The sequence below is a fragment of the Molothrus aeneus genome, chromosome 4 (genome assembly GCF_037042795.1).
Source record: "Molothrus aeneus isolate 106 chromosome 4, BPBGC_Maene_1.0, whole genome shotgun sequence".
Taxonomy (NCBI): Eukaryota; Metazoa; Chordata; class Aves; order Passeriformes; family Icteridae; genus Molothrus; species Molothrus aeneus.
Window position 1 is genome coordinate 43,414,306 of NC_089649.1, and position 16,622 is coordinate 43,430,927.

At 40.2% G+C, this 16,622-nt stretch overlaps 1 protein-coding gene across 1 annotated transcript; it reads left to right on the forward strand.

Annotated features, from left to right (window-relative positions):
* Window positions 1–223: 223 nt before the first annotated feature.
* On the forward strand, window positions 224–16,083 carry ASAH1 (N-acylsphingosine amidohydrolase 1). Its single transcript, XM_066548365.1, has 14 exons — window positions 224–344; window positions 5,493–5,539; window positions 5,733–5,823; window positions 7,056–7,142; window positions 8,090–8,168; window positions 9,054–9,128; window positions 9,990–10,035; window positions 11,323–11,467; window positions 12,430–12,484; window positions 12,686–12,767; window positions 13,369–13,500; window positions 13,737–13,860; window positions 14,535–14,591; window positions 15,250–16,083. The coding sequence occupies exons 1-14, from the start codon at window positions 231–233 to the stop codon at window positions 15,337–15,339; spliced, it is 1,224 nt and encodes a 407-aa protein (XP_066404462.1). The 5' UTR covers window positions 224–230; the 3' UTR covers window positions 15,340–16,083.
* Window positions 16,084–16,622: the final 539 nt, after the last annotated feature.

A 16,622-nucleotide genomic window follows, 5' to 3' on the forward strand; every position in this document is an offset into this window, starting at 1 on the left:
ACCGCACTACTGCCAAAGTGAAAACTGGTGCCACGGGTTTTCTCCCAGCATTGCCAGAGAGAGGCGATTCTATTTCAGACTCTCCTGTGCGGAAGTTGCCATTTGTGGAAGGGCGACTGGAACTGACCTGCTGAGCTTCACCATAACAGCACGGGCGGGGCCGTGCAGTGCCGCGCCGGGCTGGGTCGGGCCGTGCCGGCGCTCCCGCCCCCGGCGGGCGGGGCTGTGTCATGTGGCCGCGGCTCCGGGAAGCGCCGCTCGGAGCGGAGCCGGGCAGGACCATGGCCGCCCGGGCGCTGCTGGCGCTGCTGCTGCTGGCGCAGCCCGCCTGGGCGCCGGACCCGGTGAGCCTGGCGGGGGACGGGCGGCGGAGAGCGGGGCCGGCGGGAGCGGACGGCGCCGGGGCTGGCGGGGGGGATGCGGCCGCCGCCCTTCCCGAGGCGGGAGGCCGGGCGAGCCTCGGGATCCACGCGTGTGGATGCGCGGCAGCGCCTCGCTGCCCCCACGGGCTCCCCAGGCCGGGCAGGGCTCCTGCGGGAGCGGCGGCAGGGGCTGTGCGAGCCCTTGCTCGCTCCTGCGCTCGGGTCCGTGCCCCTCTGTAGTGTCAGTGTTGCCCTGCTGCACCGCAGCGGCGATCTCCAGAAGGGAAGTTCGAGGGGCTTGCTGGAAAAGCGCACGGTTGTGAATCTGCTGAGTGTGTGTGCTGTGGCTCAGCGAGGGGAGGAGCGTGGAGCAGGTGGCCTTGGTGTCCTTTCTTGCTCTGTCGGCCGTTTGGGTATTTTTAACTGAACAAATGAAATATTTAACTTTTGGTGGAATTGGGAAGGCGGGGGTAGTCGTTTGGAGCAGGCTGGCTTCCATCTCCTGGGCATGTAAACAGTTGCTCCTGTTTCCTGGTGTATTCCTGAAGCAGTGAAGCATCCTTTCATCTCTTGAAGTTCCTAAATTTACTCGTCCTCTATGAAGAGAACAGGTTTTAAATATCTCTGGGTTTCAAAATATTTTTTGCAGTCTATTTTTAAATATTTTAGGAACATACTACCTCTTTTATGTCTTTTATTCTTTAGTTTGTTCCAAGTATTTTCTTTTTTCTTTTCTTTTTTTTTTTTTAGCAAATTGCATTGATTTTGGGAAAGTTAGTATGGGTTTTGTGAAAGGGGAGAGCTGCAGAAATGACTGTGGGCATGCGGATGGCCAGTGTTCCCTTAGCATCTTTTAGTACACAGGATTTGGCTTTTCTCTCTCCCCTCTCTTCCTTTCTTCCAGTCCCATCCTACCAGCCAAGAGCAGCTTCCTACTGCTATCTGCAGCTTAAAACACCTTCAGAATTTTAGCCAAAAGTATCCCGGAGTATGGAGTTGTAGGAGAAAGTGCCAGCTGTCAGCAAAGTAGTAGCATGAGAGCTTGATTTGCATGTGATTTCACTTGCTACATCTTTGCACTTGCACAATATCCGCTGTGTATCCAGGTTGTGCTGCTGTGCAGCCAGATATTAGGCTTGGATATTTTATTTTTGTTTGAGATGCAGGGTTGCTTTACATGCTGAAGAATTCTTCCTAAGTGCCACTGAGTTCATCTCATTAACAAAGAACACAGAAGATAAATGCCTTGAATTGCATCTCAGAGGTGCAGACTGTCAGTCCCTTTAGCTTTCACTGAGGCCCCCTCAGCCATGCTGACCTTTTTGTCCAAACTGCAGTTTAGGTTGCCTTGTCATTGTTTCTTGTACTCCAAGAGTACTCTTAACCTCTGTGTTCAGAAAGGTGAACAGCATTGGGACTCCTGCAGCACAATGGTGTTGCATTGGCATTATCCCATGAGGGAAGAGCAGCAGAGAGGAAAATGTGTTAGATCACAGAGTTCATAGACCAAAAAGGATGCTCAATATTACAGATTGACTGAAAAGCTGGATTTATACTTAATAGCTCAAAGAGGTAATTTTCTATTTGCTTTTACATAGGAAGGTGAAAAATATAAAATACATAAATATTAAGGAGGGATGCCAGAGATGGTCTATCTCAAAAATAAAGAAATAAAGGAAGTGCTGGTATTCCTTAGACTGGACAACTTACATTCAGTCTATTTCATATTAATGAAATCAGGTTAGGTGTCAAAATATTTATTCAGCAGTTATTAAACCATGCATTAATTTTCTGTACTCCAGTCAATAATAACTGTTACTACTTGATATTTTTTACAGCTCACCCAGTTCATCTCAACAGCTTGCTAAGTTACTTGTTTCTGTTCCACTTTTTTTTTATATACAATCAGTCAAAATATGAATCTTCTGTGATACTTCCACTTTTTATTTCCATATTTCCCCATACCATGTTCTACTTCTCCTCCACTGCATTATCCTCCTGTTAATGTTTCAATCCCATGCTGTCACCCGTCTGGTTTTGTGTCATTACATACATCTCAATTTCAAAGTTGGCAATATGTAAGATAATCAAGATATTCAACCTACTGGTTAGAGTACATTTTAAAAAGCAAAACAAACGGAGCATTAAATCACCATTCAAGAGTAGCTGTATTGCTCTTAGGGGGTTCCGTGGGTGTTTGAAAAGCACATTTATAGTGGTAATCTGCTGTCTGGGTCCAGCTGCCAATAGCTTTTTCTAGGGGATGACCTCTGGCTTGTCACATTCTTGGACAGCATTTATTGTTCTTCTTCCAGTGTCAAGCCTCTGCAGAGAGGAGAGCCCCACTGACCACAGTGATAACTTCATAGCTGCTTATTTTACTCTGGTTATAAAAAGTGCTTGATGGATTTTCTGCTGATTCTGGAAAATTCTTTAGGTGTCTCTTTTTTTTTTTTTTTTGCCTTCTCAGAAAGCTTTGCAGATAATCTTTAGCTGGTTGCAAAAGATAACTTTTTTTTTAATTTCTTGTTAGAACTTTGTGTAAAAAAAAACAAAACAACAAAACACCCCACTTCTAGTTTTCTGATTGTCTTGACATCTTTTTAAGTTGCTGCCTATGTGCCAGGAGCTGTTGCAGTCACTTGGTTTGTTCTCATTGGAGAAGAGACTGAGGGGAGACCTCATTGCAGTCTACAGCTCCTCAGAAGGGGAAGCACAGGGCAGACACTGATCCCTTCACTGATCTTTTCTTGTTGCTGATCAACAATAGGACCTGAGGGAATGGCCTGAAGATGTGTCAGGGAAGGTTGAAATTGGATATTAGGAAAAAGTTTTTCACTGAGGCCGGAGGGGCACCACCTGTCAGAGATGAAGATGCATTTGGACATGTTCTCAGGCACAGGGTGGGGCTCTTGGACTTGCCCCATGCAGGGCCAGGAGTTGGACTTGATCATCCTTTGTGGGTACCTTCTAACTCAGGATATTCTATGACGTAATGGTTTACCTAAAGGAACAGTTATTATTAGCTCTAATTTCTTCAGACACCTCAATCAGTTTTGAAAGATGTACAGGTTGTTTTAGGAATTACTGACGTCTTTACCTTGCTTTATACATAGACAGGTTAGAAATCTAAAAATACCACATGTAAGGAGGGAGCATTTTCTCTGTTCTCTATCCCTTTATCTGTTGCGTTCCTTGCCGTTTTTTGTAGCTTAGGCTGCAAAGCACTGGGAAGATAAAAATAGGTGCAGATACAGGATTAAAATCTCAGGGGAGGGTGCCAGGAGTGACATAACGTTTTGCACCTTTAGTTTAAAATCCTCTGAAATCAGTTTTGCACAGGTGCCACTGTTTCCTCTGTGAGCATGGGCTCTATTGACAGAGTAATGGAATTCTGATGCACTTTGGATAACTTTTTTATTAGAAGCTTTATCTGTCAAGGAAACATATTTTTGATGGAGATATTTCCTGAAGCTCCAAATGTGTACATGCATTCCAGTAGGGTGTAAATGTAATGTCACTTCTTTCTGATGGATTTTAGAATTGCAGGATGGAAAATTGCATAGGACAGTTCCATCAATACTGTTAAGCATTTGTCTGGCTTTGCACAAAACCTCTGACTTCTGTTGCCTAATTAGTCATCTGATATCCCTCCTACCCTCCTTGTTTTGATGCTTCCTCACTTTGAAAATTAAATGGCCTTTTGTATTTGACTTTTTGTTCCAGCTGTGCAAAGGCTGTTGACTGCACTACAGTGAAATCTAGGAAACACAAAGCTGCTGGCCCTATACCTTCACCTCATGTGTTGGAAACCCAAAATTCATCTCCTGCTTTCTCCCACCAACTGGAAACAGTAGAAAGAGATAACATTATAACACGGAGAAATCAATCCCAATTTAGAATCGCTGTTTCCAGTTGTAACAAATTAAGCTGTTTCAAGTCCGTGGCATTGTGTAAGACATTGTGTTTTCTATATTAATGCATTAAAAACAGATAATGAGATTAGCCCAAAGAGAACATTGACATGAGTTAACTTCTTTGTCCCAGTTACATAGGTGCTGGAGATGTTGTCACAGTTTTCACTGGAACCAGAATGCCTTTCAAGGACACACTAGTAATCTAATTAATACAGCCTAATAAATACTGGAAATCAAGGGTGGGGAGGAAAGGAAGTAGTGGTGGAAGGATCACTCCATATTTTGTTTGTGTTCTCTCTCCCAAACAATTGTGCTTTGGGAGCTTTTCTATGGGCTCCCAGAACAGCACATGTACCTTTCCTTTTTCTTAGTGAGATATATTAGACTCTAAGGAGCTTACTGAACTTCTCACATAGTTTTGGGACCAAACCTGGCCTGCTGTCAACTGGCTTGAAGCACAAGTGTGGGTGGCCAGTAGGCATTTGCTTGTATGTCACTGGCTAGAACATAGAATTACAACTGTGGCATGTATATGCATATGTTTATTATATTTATATGCATGCTTTATGTAATTGATAGAAAAACAACCTTGCATTCACTTTGAGTACATCTAAAATAGTTCTCAAACTTTCATTTGTAACTAGCCATGCTCCCAGGAATAAAGGTATATTTTTTAGTTACATTCCTGAATTGCACCCCATGTAATGTTTAGCCCCACTTCAGCACCACTTCTCCACACTGAATCCTCAGCTCATTCCACCAGCTGAGGGATTGCCCAAAGTTCATTCTGCTTTCCCTACTCCAGCTGTACAGTGCAGCTTAATACTAAATTAGGAATGACACTATAAAATGGGATTATGAATTAGACAAAGAGAACAGACTGGTCCATACTGAGATCTGAGGTTCTTGAACTTGTATAAAGAATATACTTTTGAAGGGCTCTTCATTAAATTATATGGAGTAAAAATATATACAATTTGTATATTTATCGTACCCTTCTGCTTGCCATGGAGTACATTAGACAAATTGTCTAGAGGTCTGTCAGACAGCATGGGGAAGTCGCTGCTGGTCCCTCGTCCTCTATTTTCCTCTTTCCAAAGTCCCAAGACTTTGAATTAACTGACTAGTCCTAAAGGTTCAATTGAAAACTAAGTCTACTAGAATAATAGTGTTTACAAAGAAGCTAAATAGTAATGTTTCATTGTCTTTGCAGTATGGAGAAGAGTGTAGGAGTAAAATGTACCCTCCTTCAGGACCAACGTAAGTAATCTGATTCAACTTGTCTAGCAAATTACAGAGAAGTTGTGATTTGCAAGTCTGAACAGGGTTTTTTTCTTGAAACTTGTTCCTGTTGCAGGTCTAAAAAATGCTAGTTACAGGTGGGAAGCACCTATTTTGTCAAATGTTTTTTCAGAGCCTTCTTTAAATTTGATCTCTGGTGTTTTTCTCTCAGGTTCAAAGGTAACATACCCACATATGTCATAAATCTTGATTTACCTCCCAGCAGAAGGTGGGATGACTTGATGCGTGACAAAAAGACAGAGGTAAGAAATGCAGAGCTGCTCTGAAGCTTAGCAGATACAAAACTAGCACATAGCCTTTTGTTTTGAGAAAAGCTTTTAAAGGAATACATGTGCTGAAAGTATCTGAAAGAGATAATATTTCCTGTTGACTTTTCTAATATGATTCCAGTTCAAAATAATAGCTTGAGTAAATTTTTTTTTTCTGCTTAACACTTAAGCTAGCAGCATCAAGTGTAGAGACACTGGTGTTTGGGACGTAGAGGTGTAAAAACCAGTGTGCCATCAACAAGCATGTGCCATTCTATTTATCAAATCTCCTTAGTGGTGAGGTGGTGCAGAATGAAGAGGGAGCAATACACCAAAGGAACAGCCTTGGTAAACTGAAGTGAAACTGAGGCAGCATTTCCTCTCTGCACCTCCCTACTTCTCTCAAAATGCTGTGTGAGATGATGAAATGGCAAGGGGCAAATTAAGAGCTTCCTACCTTTTTCAGGAATGCTGGTTGTGGCACTGGTGTTTACACAGCACAAATATTTTTTTTTAATATTTGAGCCTATTTCAAACTGCTTAAAACAGCTGTGGTGAAGATGGATGAAAATTGAGTTGAGTAATTTTTAATTTCTCAAACAAGGCTAGGGCTTTTTTTCTCTATCCCTTGACTTTGGACTTTCCACTCTGAAAGCCAGACAAACTCTACTTACATGCTGATATTTATTTTAAAAGGCGTTGGAAGCTTCAGGTTTCGCCTTAAATTCTGAAGAGTTTTATCTCCTGTGTACTTTGGAGCTTGATCACATGGAGTGGAACTCTTATTTGTGACATTTACATGTTGCAGATCAAAAGCATGTGCTTTCATAAGAAGTTTATTGAGTGTTTTTGTCTTCAGTAACATCAGTGCTTAAGCAAAGAGCTTGAAATTAACATTCTGAAAGATAGAAGAGTGCAGAGTATTAAAATGTGTTCAAAGGAGCAGAAGATAAGGATGGCTTTCCTGTAATTTGTTATTTCTGGTAGAAGGACACATTGGAATTAATCAAGAAAGTTACTTGAACAAAGCTTGAAGAGTGATTCTAGTGGGGACTTGGGGGTATTTGTCTCACTAAGAAGGTGACATTTAGCACTTTATTTAAACATGTATTTTTCTCAACAAAGTTTTTTTTTCAAAAGTCTGTCAAAGAGTTCTGTTAGTATTTATCTTAAGCAATTCTTATGCTTAAGAACTTCTATTCAACAAAAGTCCTTGCTCTTTTTAGCTGAAGACTGTGGTCCAGAATATTAAAGATATAGCAAATACCTTCTTTCCCAGTGGCAAAGTTGTTGACATAGTGGATAACAAAATAGTAAGTATTTTCAGCTTAATTATTTTATTACTGTATGCCCTGACTACAGAATTAGAATGCTTCTGAATCTGGCAATTAAGAACTTTCAAAATTATTAATTTACAAGTTCTTAATTCCATTTCAGGAACAGAACAAAAATGTTATTTCAAACAGTCACTCTGAAATTTTGCCTTGTTGTCTACTCTGAATGACTGAAACCATTAAACAAAAAATGCAGGATGCAGGTCTCTTCCTCCTCTAATTTTTCCTAAGATCTTTTCAAGTTTGGATTAGTACCACTAGACAAATATGCAACAGCCTTAGTTTCTGTAGCAAAACACTTGACTGAATTTTTTTACCGTGTTCAACTTCTTTTAAACAGTAGAGTAAAATCAGGTTTTGAAAACTGTAATAAATGTCTGGTTACAGGTACAACTTTGACCAGGTCTCACCTTAAAAATTAATTTGATTCTGATTAGAATATGCTTTGGCATGGAACAGGAGAAAGCAGTATAGGGTTAGAGACAGCCAAGGGTCAGATCTCTACCCCATCTTTAGTTACAGCTTATCCCTGTGTGCCTGAGTGGACATAAATGCAGCTTTTACAGGTTGCCATGCCAACATGTGAAAGTCAAGGATGCCCATAAACACTGACATTGAGCTCCATTGCAGTTGAGCTTTTAATGTATACAAGTCCTATTTCACTTCTCTGTCTGTTGCTGCAAAGAGAGGCTGTGCTCATGTCCATTGCTCACGTCACTGTTTTGATAAGTAGGAGTTTTACTTCCCTTAGGTGTATACTTATCTTCCAAGTACTCTGCAAACATCCTCAAGTTCTACAGGCTGCAGAGAAATTAAACACTCAATAGCTGGGAGTAAAGTGTGCCTGTTGAGGAGACATTTGTTGAAAGTAACAAAATACTGTTAATTTAAACATATATCATACAAAAAAAAACTTTTCCTTTCAGGCTCATCTGACTGCTACACTTCCTTATCCTTTCAATGAAGAGCTCCAAGGGATTGCAAATTCCTCTGGGATTCCTTTGGGTAACAGTTTCCAACACTTGATTAACATAGTGGAAAGCTAGGAATACAGACTCATTTAAAATTAATGTGTTTACCAATATGCAGTTAGTTGTGACTTTAATAAATCATTACTTAATAGTTAAAGCAATAAATTACACCTCACCCTAAACAAGAACAGTGTTTTAGAGAAGAATGGAATAAATCACATAAGCCTTTTATCAGGCTGGGACTGCTCTGTAGAGCTGTAAGTTCTCACTCCTAGGTTTTGGGAAGTGGAGCAAGTCTCAGCTGTGTGCACCAGAATTTGAGGGAATCCTTTATTCTTGTTGGTTTTGCACTCTGCTGTGTGTCTGCTGTTGACATAGAAAGAAGTCAAGGCTCAGTTTCCTGCTGTGCTTTCTTTCCCTTGTGGTCCCTGCCATGTCCTTCTGCCTTCCCTCTGTACCTCCTGCAAAAGAATGCCATTCCAGATGAGTAGGCACTGAGTTCTTCCAGAACTGAGACAGAGAAGGAGCACTGCCTGTTTGCACTGCTTCCCTCGTTCAGGAGCACTACACCTGCTGCTAGCAGTAGTTCTTACATGGCAGTAGTGGTGCATATAGCAGCTTTCTGCTTTAAAGTGAATTTTATAGCTTGTTTTGGGGTTTTCAGAGGAGGAAGTAGCAATGACTGTCAGCTTTGTGCATGGTGAGGCAGAAAGTCAGGGGATTCTGATCCCTCTATTTGCTTTTCAGGAAGCTCTTGATTTTGCTGAACCAGTCATTTTAAAGATTAAAGGAGATTTAAATTGAAATGTTTAACAGAAATATTACAGAATAATGAATTTGCACTATGCTTTTTTTCTAACAATTTTTTCTGTTCATGGCAAGTTTCAAACTACTGAACTTTGTTTCTTTTTTTTTCTAGGGGAAATCGTTATTTTTAACATTTTTTATGAAATTTTTACTGTATGTACATCAATAGTGGCAGAAGATAAAACAGGTAATGCAATCCAAAATAATGTTAACAGTTTTCTTTTATGTAGAAGAGGGTCCACCTCAGTTATGCAAATACAGTCCTCCTCAACTGCAGCCAATAAGGTCTGTTAATAAAAGGTAATAATAGGTATATTCATGAAAGGTAATAATAATCCCTAAGGTAATAATAATGCCTAAGGACAGATAAGTAAAGGTATTCCTTGAGAAAGGGAATAAGAGTTCATAAGTGTCTTAGGTTTAAAAAAAAGGACAAAAATACTTTCAAAGATAATTTGGGTTTGGTTTTGTTGGATGGTGAGTTTTTTGTGATTGGGGTGTTGGGGTTTTTTTAAGAGGTGGTATTTGTTTTTCTGGGGGAAAGAAACACCAGCAACACACTTGAAACTTTCTCAGCGCCATGCAGGATTTTGCATCTAGTTTCTAGATACTGCATGTGTATGCTGGTAGAGAAAATGGACAGTCTCTTCTGAGAAAAGAGACTCTTTCATTCTCCTTCTTAGTTCTGCAGCCCTTGTCTGCACCTGTTCCAACTTAGGAAGTTTCTAAGGGATTCTCAGAGGGCTTACAAACATCTCACTTTTAGAAGAAGCTCAAGGTGTTGCCATTGCGTTAAGATAATGTGGAAAGATTAGAGGCTGAGATGGACAGCAGTTTGCAAGATGACTTGATTTCAGTTATGGCAAAACACTTCTCTGACCAATAAAAACCCATCATTATATTGTGGTTATGAAAAGGGCAAATAGAGAATGCTATTTTCTTTGCACACTTTCCCAGGTATTTGACTGCTTACTCATTACTTGGGTTTCTAAGCTGAAATTTGTCCATTTGTTTGGAAAATTGTATTTAATTATTTATTGTTGTATAGGGAAGCTGTACCATGCCAGAAACTTGGATTTTGGACTCTTCCTAGGGTAAGTACCTAAACTTGTAACTTTTTTTTAAACTCAAAGAAAAAGCAAGCTGAACTTTAAATAGCTACATACATTCTTTGAGTCTTCTTTGGATGTCTGTAAGACTGTGACAAGTAATTCTCCATTGTGTGTTGGAAAAAGCGGCTAAAATTAAAAGATCAGGATATTCTAGTGTCATGGTTTGATCTTATGTCAAACTGCCCCAAATGCATCAAGAATAGCTGTGTTTTGCTACTTACTTTTTTTCTCAGCTGCAGTTCAAACTGTGTCAAACCAAAGAATGGCCCTGATCATGTAACCTGATCTCTGAGGCACAGTATATCTTGTTCTTTACATGATGGGATGAAGCATCAATTTTAATATATGCAGTGACACGGAGTGGCATGGCATTTTAATGCTTCCTCCCCACTCCTCCCCCCCAGTTACTGTACTGTGCTCCACTGACACTTCCCCTCATTCTTCATTTCCACACAAACTCTGTAGTTTGTTGCCCAGCTCTCATTAGTTCTCCTTTCATGCCCCTGATCAGATAGTTCAGCATTTGCTTTTATTACCCCAGTATATTTTGTAACATCATTCATACTGATGATGCTCAATGCACAATTGGAATTTAAATGCTCATCTTTATTAAAATTCTTACCTACCTATTAAAAGCTCACCCATTGTCTACTGTGACTCCACCTGTCCCTTGGTTTGGCTTGTGTTGGACTTCTCTGACTTGCCAGAAATACTGTGAACATGCTTCCTGAAAATTAAGCAAACTTTCAAAGCTGCTCCCAGAGTCTGGATTATTTCCAGAGAATTTAACAGTCTGCTAAGTGCTCTGTATCAACCTTTTGCCTCCAAATTGGTCTGGCTAATTTTACAAACTAGAATTGGTACTTCCCTTCATGTAGAGCAAATCCAGTAGTACATGGTTTCTCTTCTGCCTTTGAAAAATAAGAATTTGAGGTTTGGTGTCACAGGCAGTAGCTGTAGCTGCCTTTGCCAGCAGGTAGAGAACAAAGTTGTGTGTTCAAAACAAACCAGCTGTGATGGTGGTGCTGTTTAATCCTGAGCAATATGCTCCTGGTTCAAACAAAACTTAGTTCTTTTCACTGCCAGCCTCTGCATTTAGAGTTCTTAGTTGTTCCTTGCTGGTGCTGCTCAGGTAACTACAGAGCAGTGATCTTGCCTGTTGTGAGTTAGATCAGAGGACAGGCATCATACACAGGGTGAATGCATGCTGTGAAGGGAAGCTTTGAAAACTACTGAGGGAAGTTTCAAGTGCTGTACTGTCTTCTGCAGGTGGGATGTTAAAAATAATTCCTGGACGTTAACTCGGGAACTGAAGCCTTTAGTGGTACTCTTGGACTTTCAGAGAAACAACAAAACAGTGTTCAAGTCCACAAATTTTGCAGGATACATAGGCATGGTGTCTGGAGTCAAACCAGTAAGTATGGGAATGGAGCCTTGTCAGTTTGTTACAAATGCTTCAGACTTTCCTTTAATATTTAAATTTTTCTGCTTTCATGCTGTGCCTTGGGATGTTTTCCAATAAATGATCTCTAAGTTGTTCTGGTGCACAGCATAGCTACTTGAAGACAGATAAAAGAAAAAAATGCTGCACCCTTCCTTGTGAAAGGAGATTGACTAAATGAAATGTTTCTGTTTGGACAGTTCTTAAAAACAGCATTGAATTTTGAATATGAACGAGAGTGAATAAGAAGTGCTGAGGTGGTTAGAGTTTCTTGCTGGCTAATAGCTAATGCTGTGATCCCAGAGGGGGAACAGCACACTTGTGCTATTTAATTCTTTCTCCAATCCTTCTTGGAAAAGGCAGTCCTGCATTTTAAGATTTTTTTCCTTGGGTTTTCATTTAATAGGCACCTGAAATCTGGGGTAGCTGAATTCAGTTTTTGTCTGAAACATTAGTTGCAGGAGACTGAGATTTGAGTTTGAATTGTGCGTTCAGTTAGCATGGACTGAAGTGTGTGCAGCTGCATGCCCATGCAAATAGCAGTAACATAGCAGGGTGTGCTTAGCACTGAGACTTAAAAATCTGCCTTCAAACTAGAATAGTACTCAGAGGTCTGAGAAGAAGGTGACATACAGCAGGGAAAGGAAAACTTCTAATTCAGCAATGCAGCACAGACCAAGAGGAAAAAATGGCCACAGGCTTGACTTGCTGTGCTGATTGTCTGCCAGTTCAGAAAACTAATTTCTACTTATTCAAGCCCTGATAAATTAGGTTCTTCTCTACATGAGCTTGATCTTGCAGTCTGTTACTCAAAGGGGAAGAGCCTGACAAACAAGCAGCTCAATTGACATCTAAATTGCAATGCTGCCTCTTGTTTATTACTGGTACTTGTGGGCTGTCAGTGGCTGAAGGTTGGCTTGTTTAATGCTTTTCAGAACTTGTTCACTCTGACAATGAATGAGCGTTTCAGTCTTGATGGTGGTTATGTGGGTGAGTAATGCTCATTTCTTTCATTATTTCTGCACAAGTTTTCCAGACCTGGGCAAACCAGTTACCTTAATAAACAGGCACACAAATGGTGAAAAGATTGCAGATGAGTTAGATAAAACACAGCTTATTTTAAAACCAGCTGTGGAAGTTAGAGTAGCATGAGTGAACTGTCTGAAAACTAATTATTCTGATATTTTGCAGGAATCTTTGAATGGTTTCTTGGTAGAAGAGATGGTATGTGGATGGGCTTTCTTACAAGAACTGTATTAGAGAATGCTACAAGGTATTCCCTCTCCCTCTAAATATTATGCTTCTTTAGTCTGCTTTGCATTCAACTAGCATGAATACTGTAGATGTATGCTTAATATCCAGTGATATAGATACCTTCCTAGTGGCCTTAACTTTAAATACTGGTGTTGCTGGTACTCTGGAGCAGGAGGCAAAGCATCACACGTGATCCCTCAAATATTTTTTCCTCAAACTTCTTTTTTTGCTGATAAGCCTTTTGGTAATCAAAATGGGTTACAGCATTCTGCATCAAAGCACATCCAACAGGTACTAGTACATTGTAGGAAGTAAGAAGAAACAAAGCTGTTATGTAATAAATCAATTCAGTGGAATATGACACAGTATGTCATCATTTTACTCATATTTCAAGTGTAGAAAAAGTGCAGAGAGCACCTCTAAACAATCTTACTTTAGGTACAAAATGAGACAAGAAGCTTTGCTTAAATGTGTTCCTTTATCATGATCCTGTTTCCTCATATGTGCATGAAAAGGGAAGAAAGGCTTAACTACCCAAACTTGTCATGGGTCTGTGGAACTTGCTCTTCAGTACTTGAACCATTTATAGGATTTAATGTCCAACATTATCTTACCCACAGTTACCAGGATGCAAAAGATAGACTGGCAAAAACAAGATTGCTGGCTCCAGCTTACTTTATTCTGGGAGGCAGAAATTCTGGAGAAGGGTGTGTGATAACTCGATCCAGGACAGCTGCTCTGGATATCTGGGAGTGAGTATGCTTGACCTGACACCTGACTCAGCCTTCCGGAAGAGGACAGGTTCCACCTCTAATTGTGTGCTCTGTTTCTTGTGACTTCTGTTGTACAAGAACTCACTTCTTTACCATCATTGAAAAATACCACAGCAAGTCTAAAAATATAATGTATCTGTATATAGTATATATTGTATATGTGTACTTGCTATATATTTAGAGAAGCAAAGCACCAACTTAGACCTCTTTTCCAGCCTTGATATCAAGAAGGGTACATGGTATGTGGTAGAAACCAACTACGATCGCTGGAAGCCTCCACTGGTGCTGGATAATCGTAGAGGACCTGCAATGAAATGCCTGAACCAGACAACACAAGAGGTAATCATCCTCCAAATACCTCATATCCTGCTGGTATGAAACTCCCAGCTTGCACTACTGACTTGACACAGCCAGGAGCATTCAGGTTATTTTCAAGCTCAGCTGTAATGACACAAGTGGCTGATGATTTTGTGGTAACTTGTCTCTGCTTCTGGGTTAGAAGAAGCTGCCTCTTTACATGGGGAAGGTTTGTGGGTTTTTTGTTTATTTGTTTGGGGTTTTTTGGGGTATTGTTTTTTGGTTTGGGTTTTAGTTGTGGTTATAGGGGGGATTGGGTTTTCGGGATTCTTTTTGGTTTGGTTGGTTGGTTTGTTTGTTTTGGGCATTCATTTCATCTAGGTGGGTTTTCTGAAAGTATCTCCAGCAGTTGCATATGCAGGAGGGTACACCCAGAGATACCTCGAGAAAGACTTTTGGTGTTTTTAGGGTAGTTTTACCAGTGAAATTAAAATACGCACTCTGGGGCAGCAAACACACTTAAGTGTGCCATGCTCTACTAAGATCTGGTCTGGTCAAATTTTTGCAGCCCACATTCTTCTGATATCAAAGTGTTATGGGTATCTTGTACTCTTAAAACTGCATTGTGTTATTTGAGTGAAGTGTAAAAAAGTTAGTTCTCAGCAGTTACATTAACAGGTAATGCCCCTTAATATCAGTGTATTATTTTCTTTCAGAATCTCTCCCTACCTGCAATTTATGATGTTCTCTCCACAAAGCCTGTGCTCAATAAGGTAATGCTTCTATTTTTGCAGGAAGTTTAGAGTGGGGAGCAGACCACTAACTACTGTATATATAAGGAGGAGGCTTCAGTGGTACATTCAGAGGTTTTTAAGTGAAAACATGTGTGTAAAAACAAATTTCATATTACTTTGTGAAAGCAAAATGTAATTGCTGGAATAGCTATTTTCCAAAGGCCGTACAGCTTTAAAATTCTCAGTAGCCTGAGCCCTTTCCTCATAGTAGCTGGTCCTGGTTTGAGGCAGCAGCTGCTCTGCAGACATCTTGAGCACCCTTCTAAGCAGAGTTAATGTGTGATCTATGTCTTTGTAATTCACATAAAACAAGTTAATATACCTCATGATTTAGGCATACTACAGGCACATTACTCTTGCAACACAAGAGGTTTTAGTCTGGAATTGAAATTTTGGTGTTTAGGAAAAAAAATCTGAAGGAAATAGTTTTTAAGACTTCTTGAATGATGAAGTTTAGTTCCTGTGTTAAGTAGAAGCAGCATTCTTGACTGAGAACACAGACAATTCATACTTGCATGTTGTTGACTGAAGAAGGTAAATGCTTGTAGAACTGTTCAGCTTATCAGAGAGAGTTTTTCACTAATTCCTGTAATGTGGTTGATTTTCTTTTTTCCTCTTCCCCCCCTGTGCCCATTAGCTGACAGTGTGCACCACGCTGATGGAGGTGTACAATGGCCATACAGAGACTTACCTGCGGGAGTGCCCAGATCCCTGCAGCCCTTGGTAGCCCTGCTCCTCTCCGTGCTGGAAGCTGCTTGTCCCAATTGGTGTCCTCCTTGAGAAGATGCTTCTGGAAAGAGATTACTCAGTCTCCTTTCTTCAAAAATCTAATGGCTCTATAGAAATGGCAAAGTGTTTCTAACAGTGAAGGACCCTATCTCACAGCAGACTTTCTTGCTTTGTAACCAGCAGTTCTGCTGACCAGAAATGTATCCTCACAAGTGTCTGGTGTGATTTCAGCTGTTTCTGCCAAATGAGTTCAGCAGTTAGTTCTAGATCTCTTCAGTCTTGGCAGTATTCTTGGTGTGTTGTTCATTGGGGGCTTGTTAATTTTTGGGTTTTTTGGTTTGGTTTATTTAGATTAAAATCCCAAGGAACACAAGTTATAATGGCACCTACCAAGCATCAAAAAGAATTGGGTGTAAGAAGACCATCTGGGACAATACAATTCTGTTATTTTTTCATAAGCACTTAAAATTAATTGCTATTGTTCTGGTATAATGTGAGGATATGTCTGATATGCCCTTTTATAAAATAACATACCAAGTGTCATATATAGTCACAGAAACAAGGTCTTGGGGAAATATCTGAAACAAGATCTGAGCCAAGAATGTCTTGCTACTGATTTATAACTCTTTTGCTGAAGCTCTTTCTTGGCCTGTTAACAAATGTGGTTTTTTAATACAGATTTTTCTGTTGTCTCAAAAAAAAATACTAATTCAATAAAGAAAAGATACCTTCTGTCACCAAAGTACACATGTACTGATTTCATACTTCAGTCTGAGACATCATGCATGTTAGATACCACAGTGCTTTCATTTCCAAATAGACTGTGTCTGCAAAACTGATTTCTTCTGATTTTGTAAACTGGTAGTTAAAACTATTATCATAAGGCAGTTGGGTTGTTTTGGTTGGTTTTTTTTTGAAGTTGGGGAAAGGAAGCCAAGTCAGATTACACCATTGTCTGCAATTCAAGTTAAGAAAGAAAGGTTGTTTAGAGAGAAGTAGTAGCACTCTAGTATCCTAGGAAGCAGATAATGTCAGAGGCAGTAATTTTATCTGTGCCACTGGCTGCATTGCTGGGACTAGCTTACAGTTCCAACTCCTGTGTTTTCTACACAGGGATGCTATTTACCAAATAATTTTAGCAGCTGATAAATAAACACGGCTTCTGGTTGAAGAAAATGAAGTACTGATACTCTAGGTCTTAGAACAATGCCTGTAGTAGCACAGCCAGAAGCAGTAAAGGGGGATGTAACACTGAAAAATTGAGAGCACACAAAAATCAAC

What these genes read in the sequence shown, in the direction of transcription:
- ASAH1 (XM_066548365.1), top strand. Translation starts at nt 231, where the DNA reads ATGTGGCCGCGGCTCCGGGAAGCGCCGCTCGGAGCGGAGCCGGGCAGG. An exon ending in GATTTTGGACTCTTCCTAGG is followed by an intron (nt 10,036 to 11,322) that starts GTAAGTACCTAA and finishes TGTCTTCTGCAG; the next exon opens with GTGGGATGTTAAAAATAATT. An exon ending in TCTTGATGGTGGTTATGTGG is followed by an intron (nt 12,485 to 12,685) that starts GTGAGTAATGCT and finishes GATATTTTGCAG; the next exon opens with GAATCTTTGAATGGTTTCTT.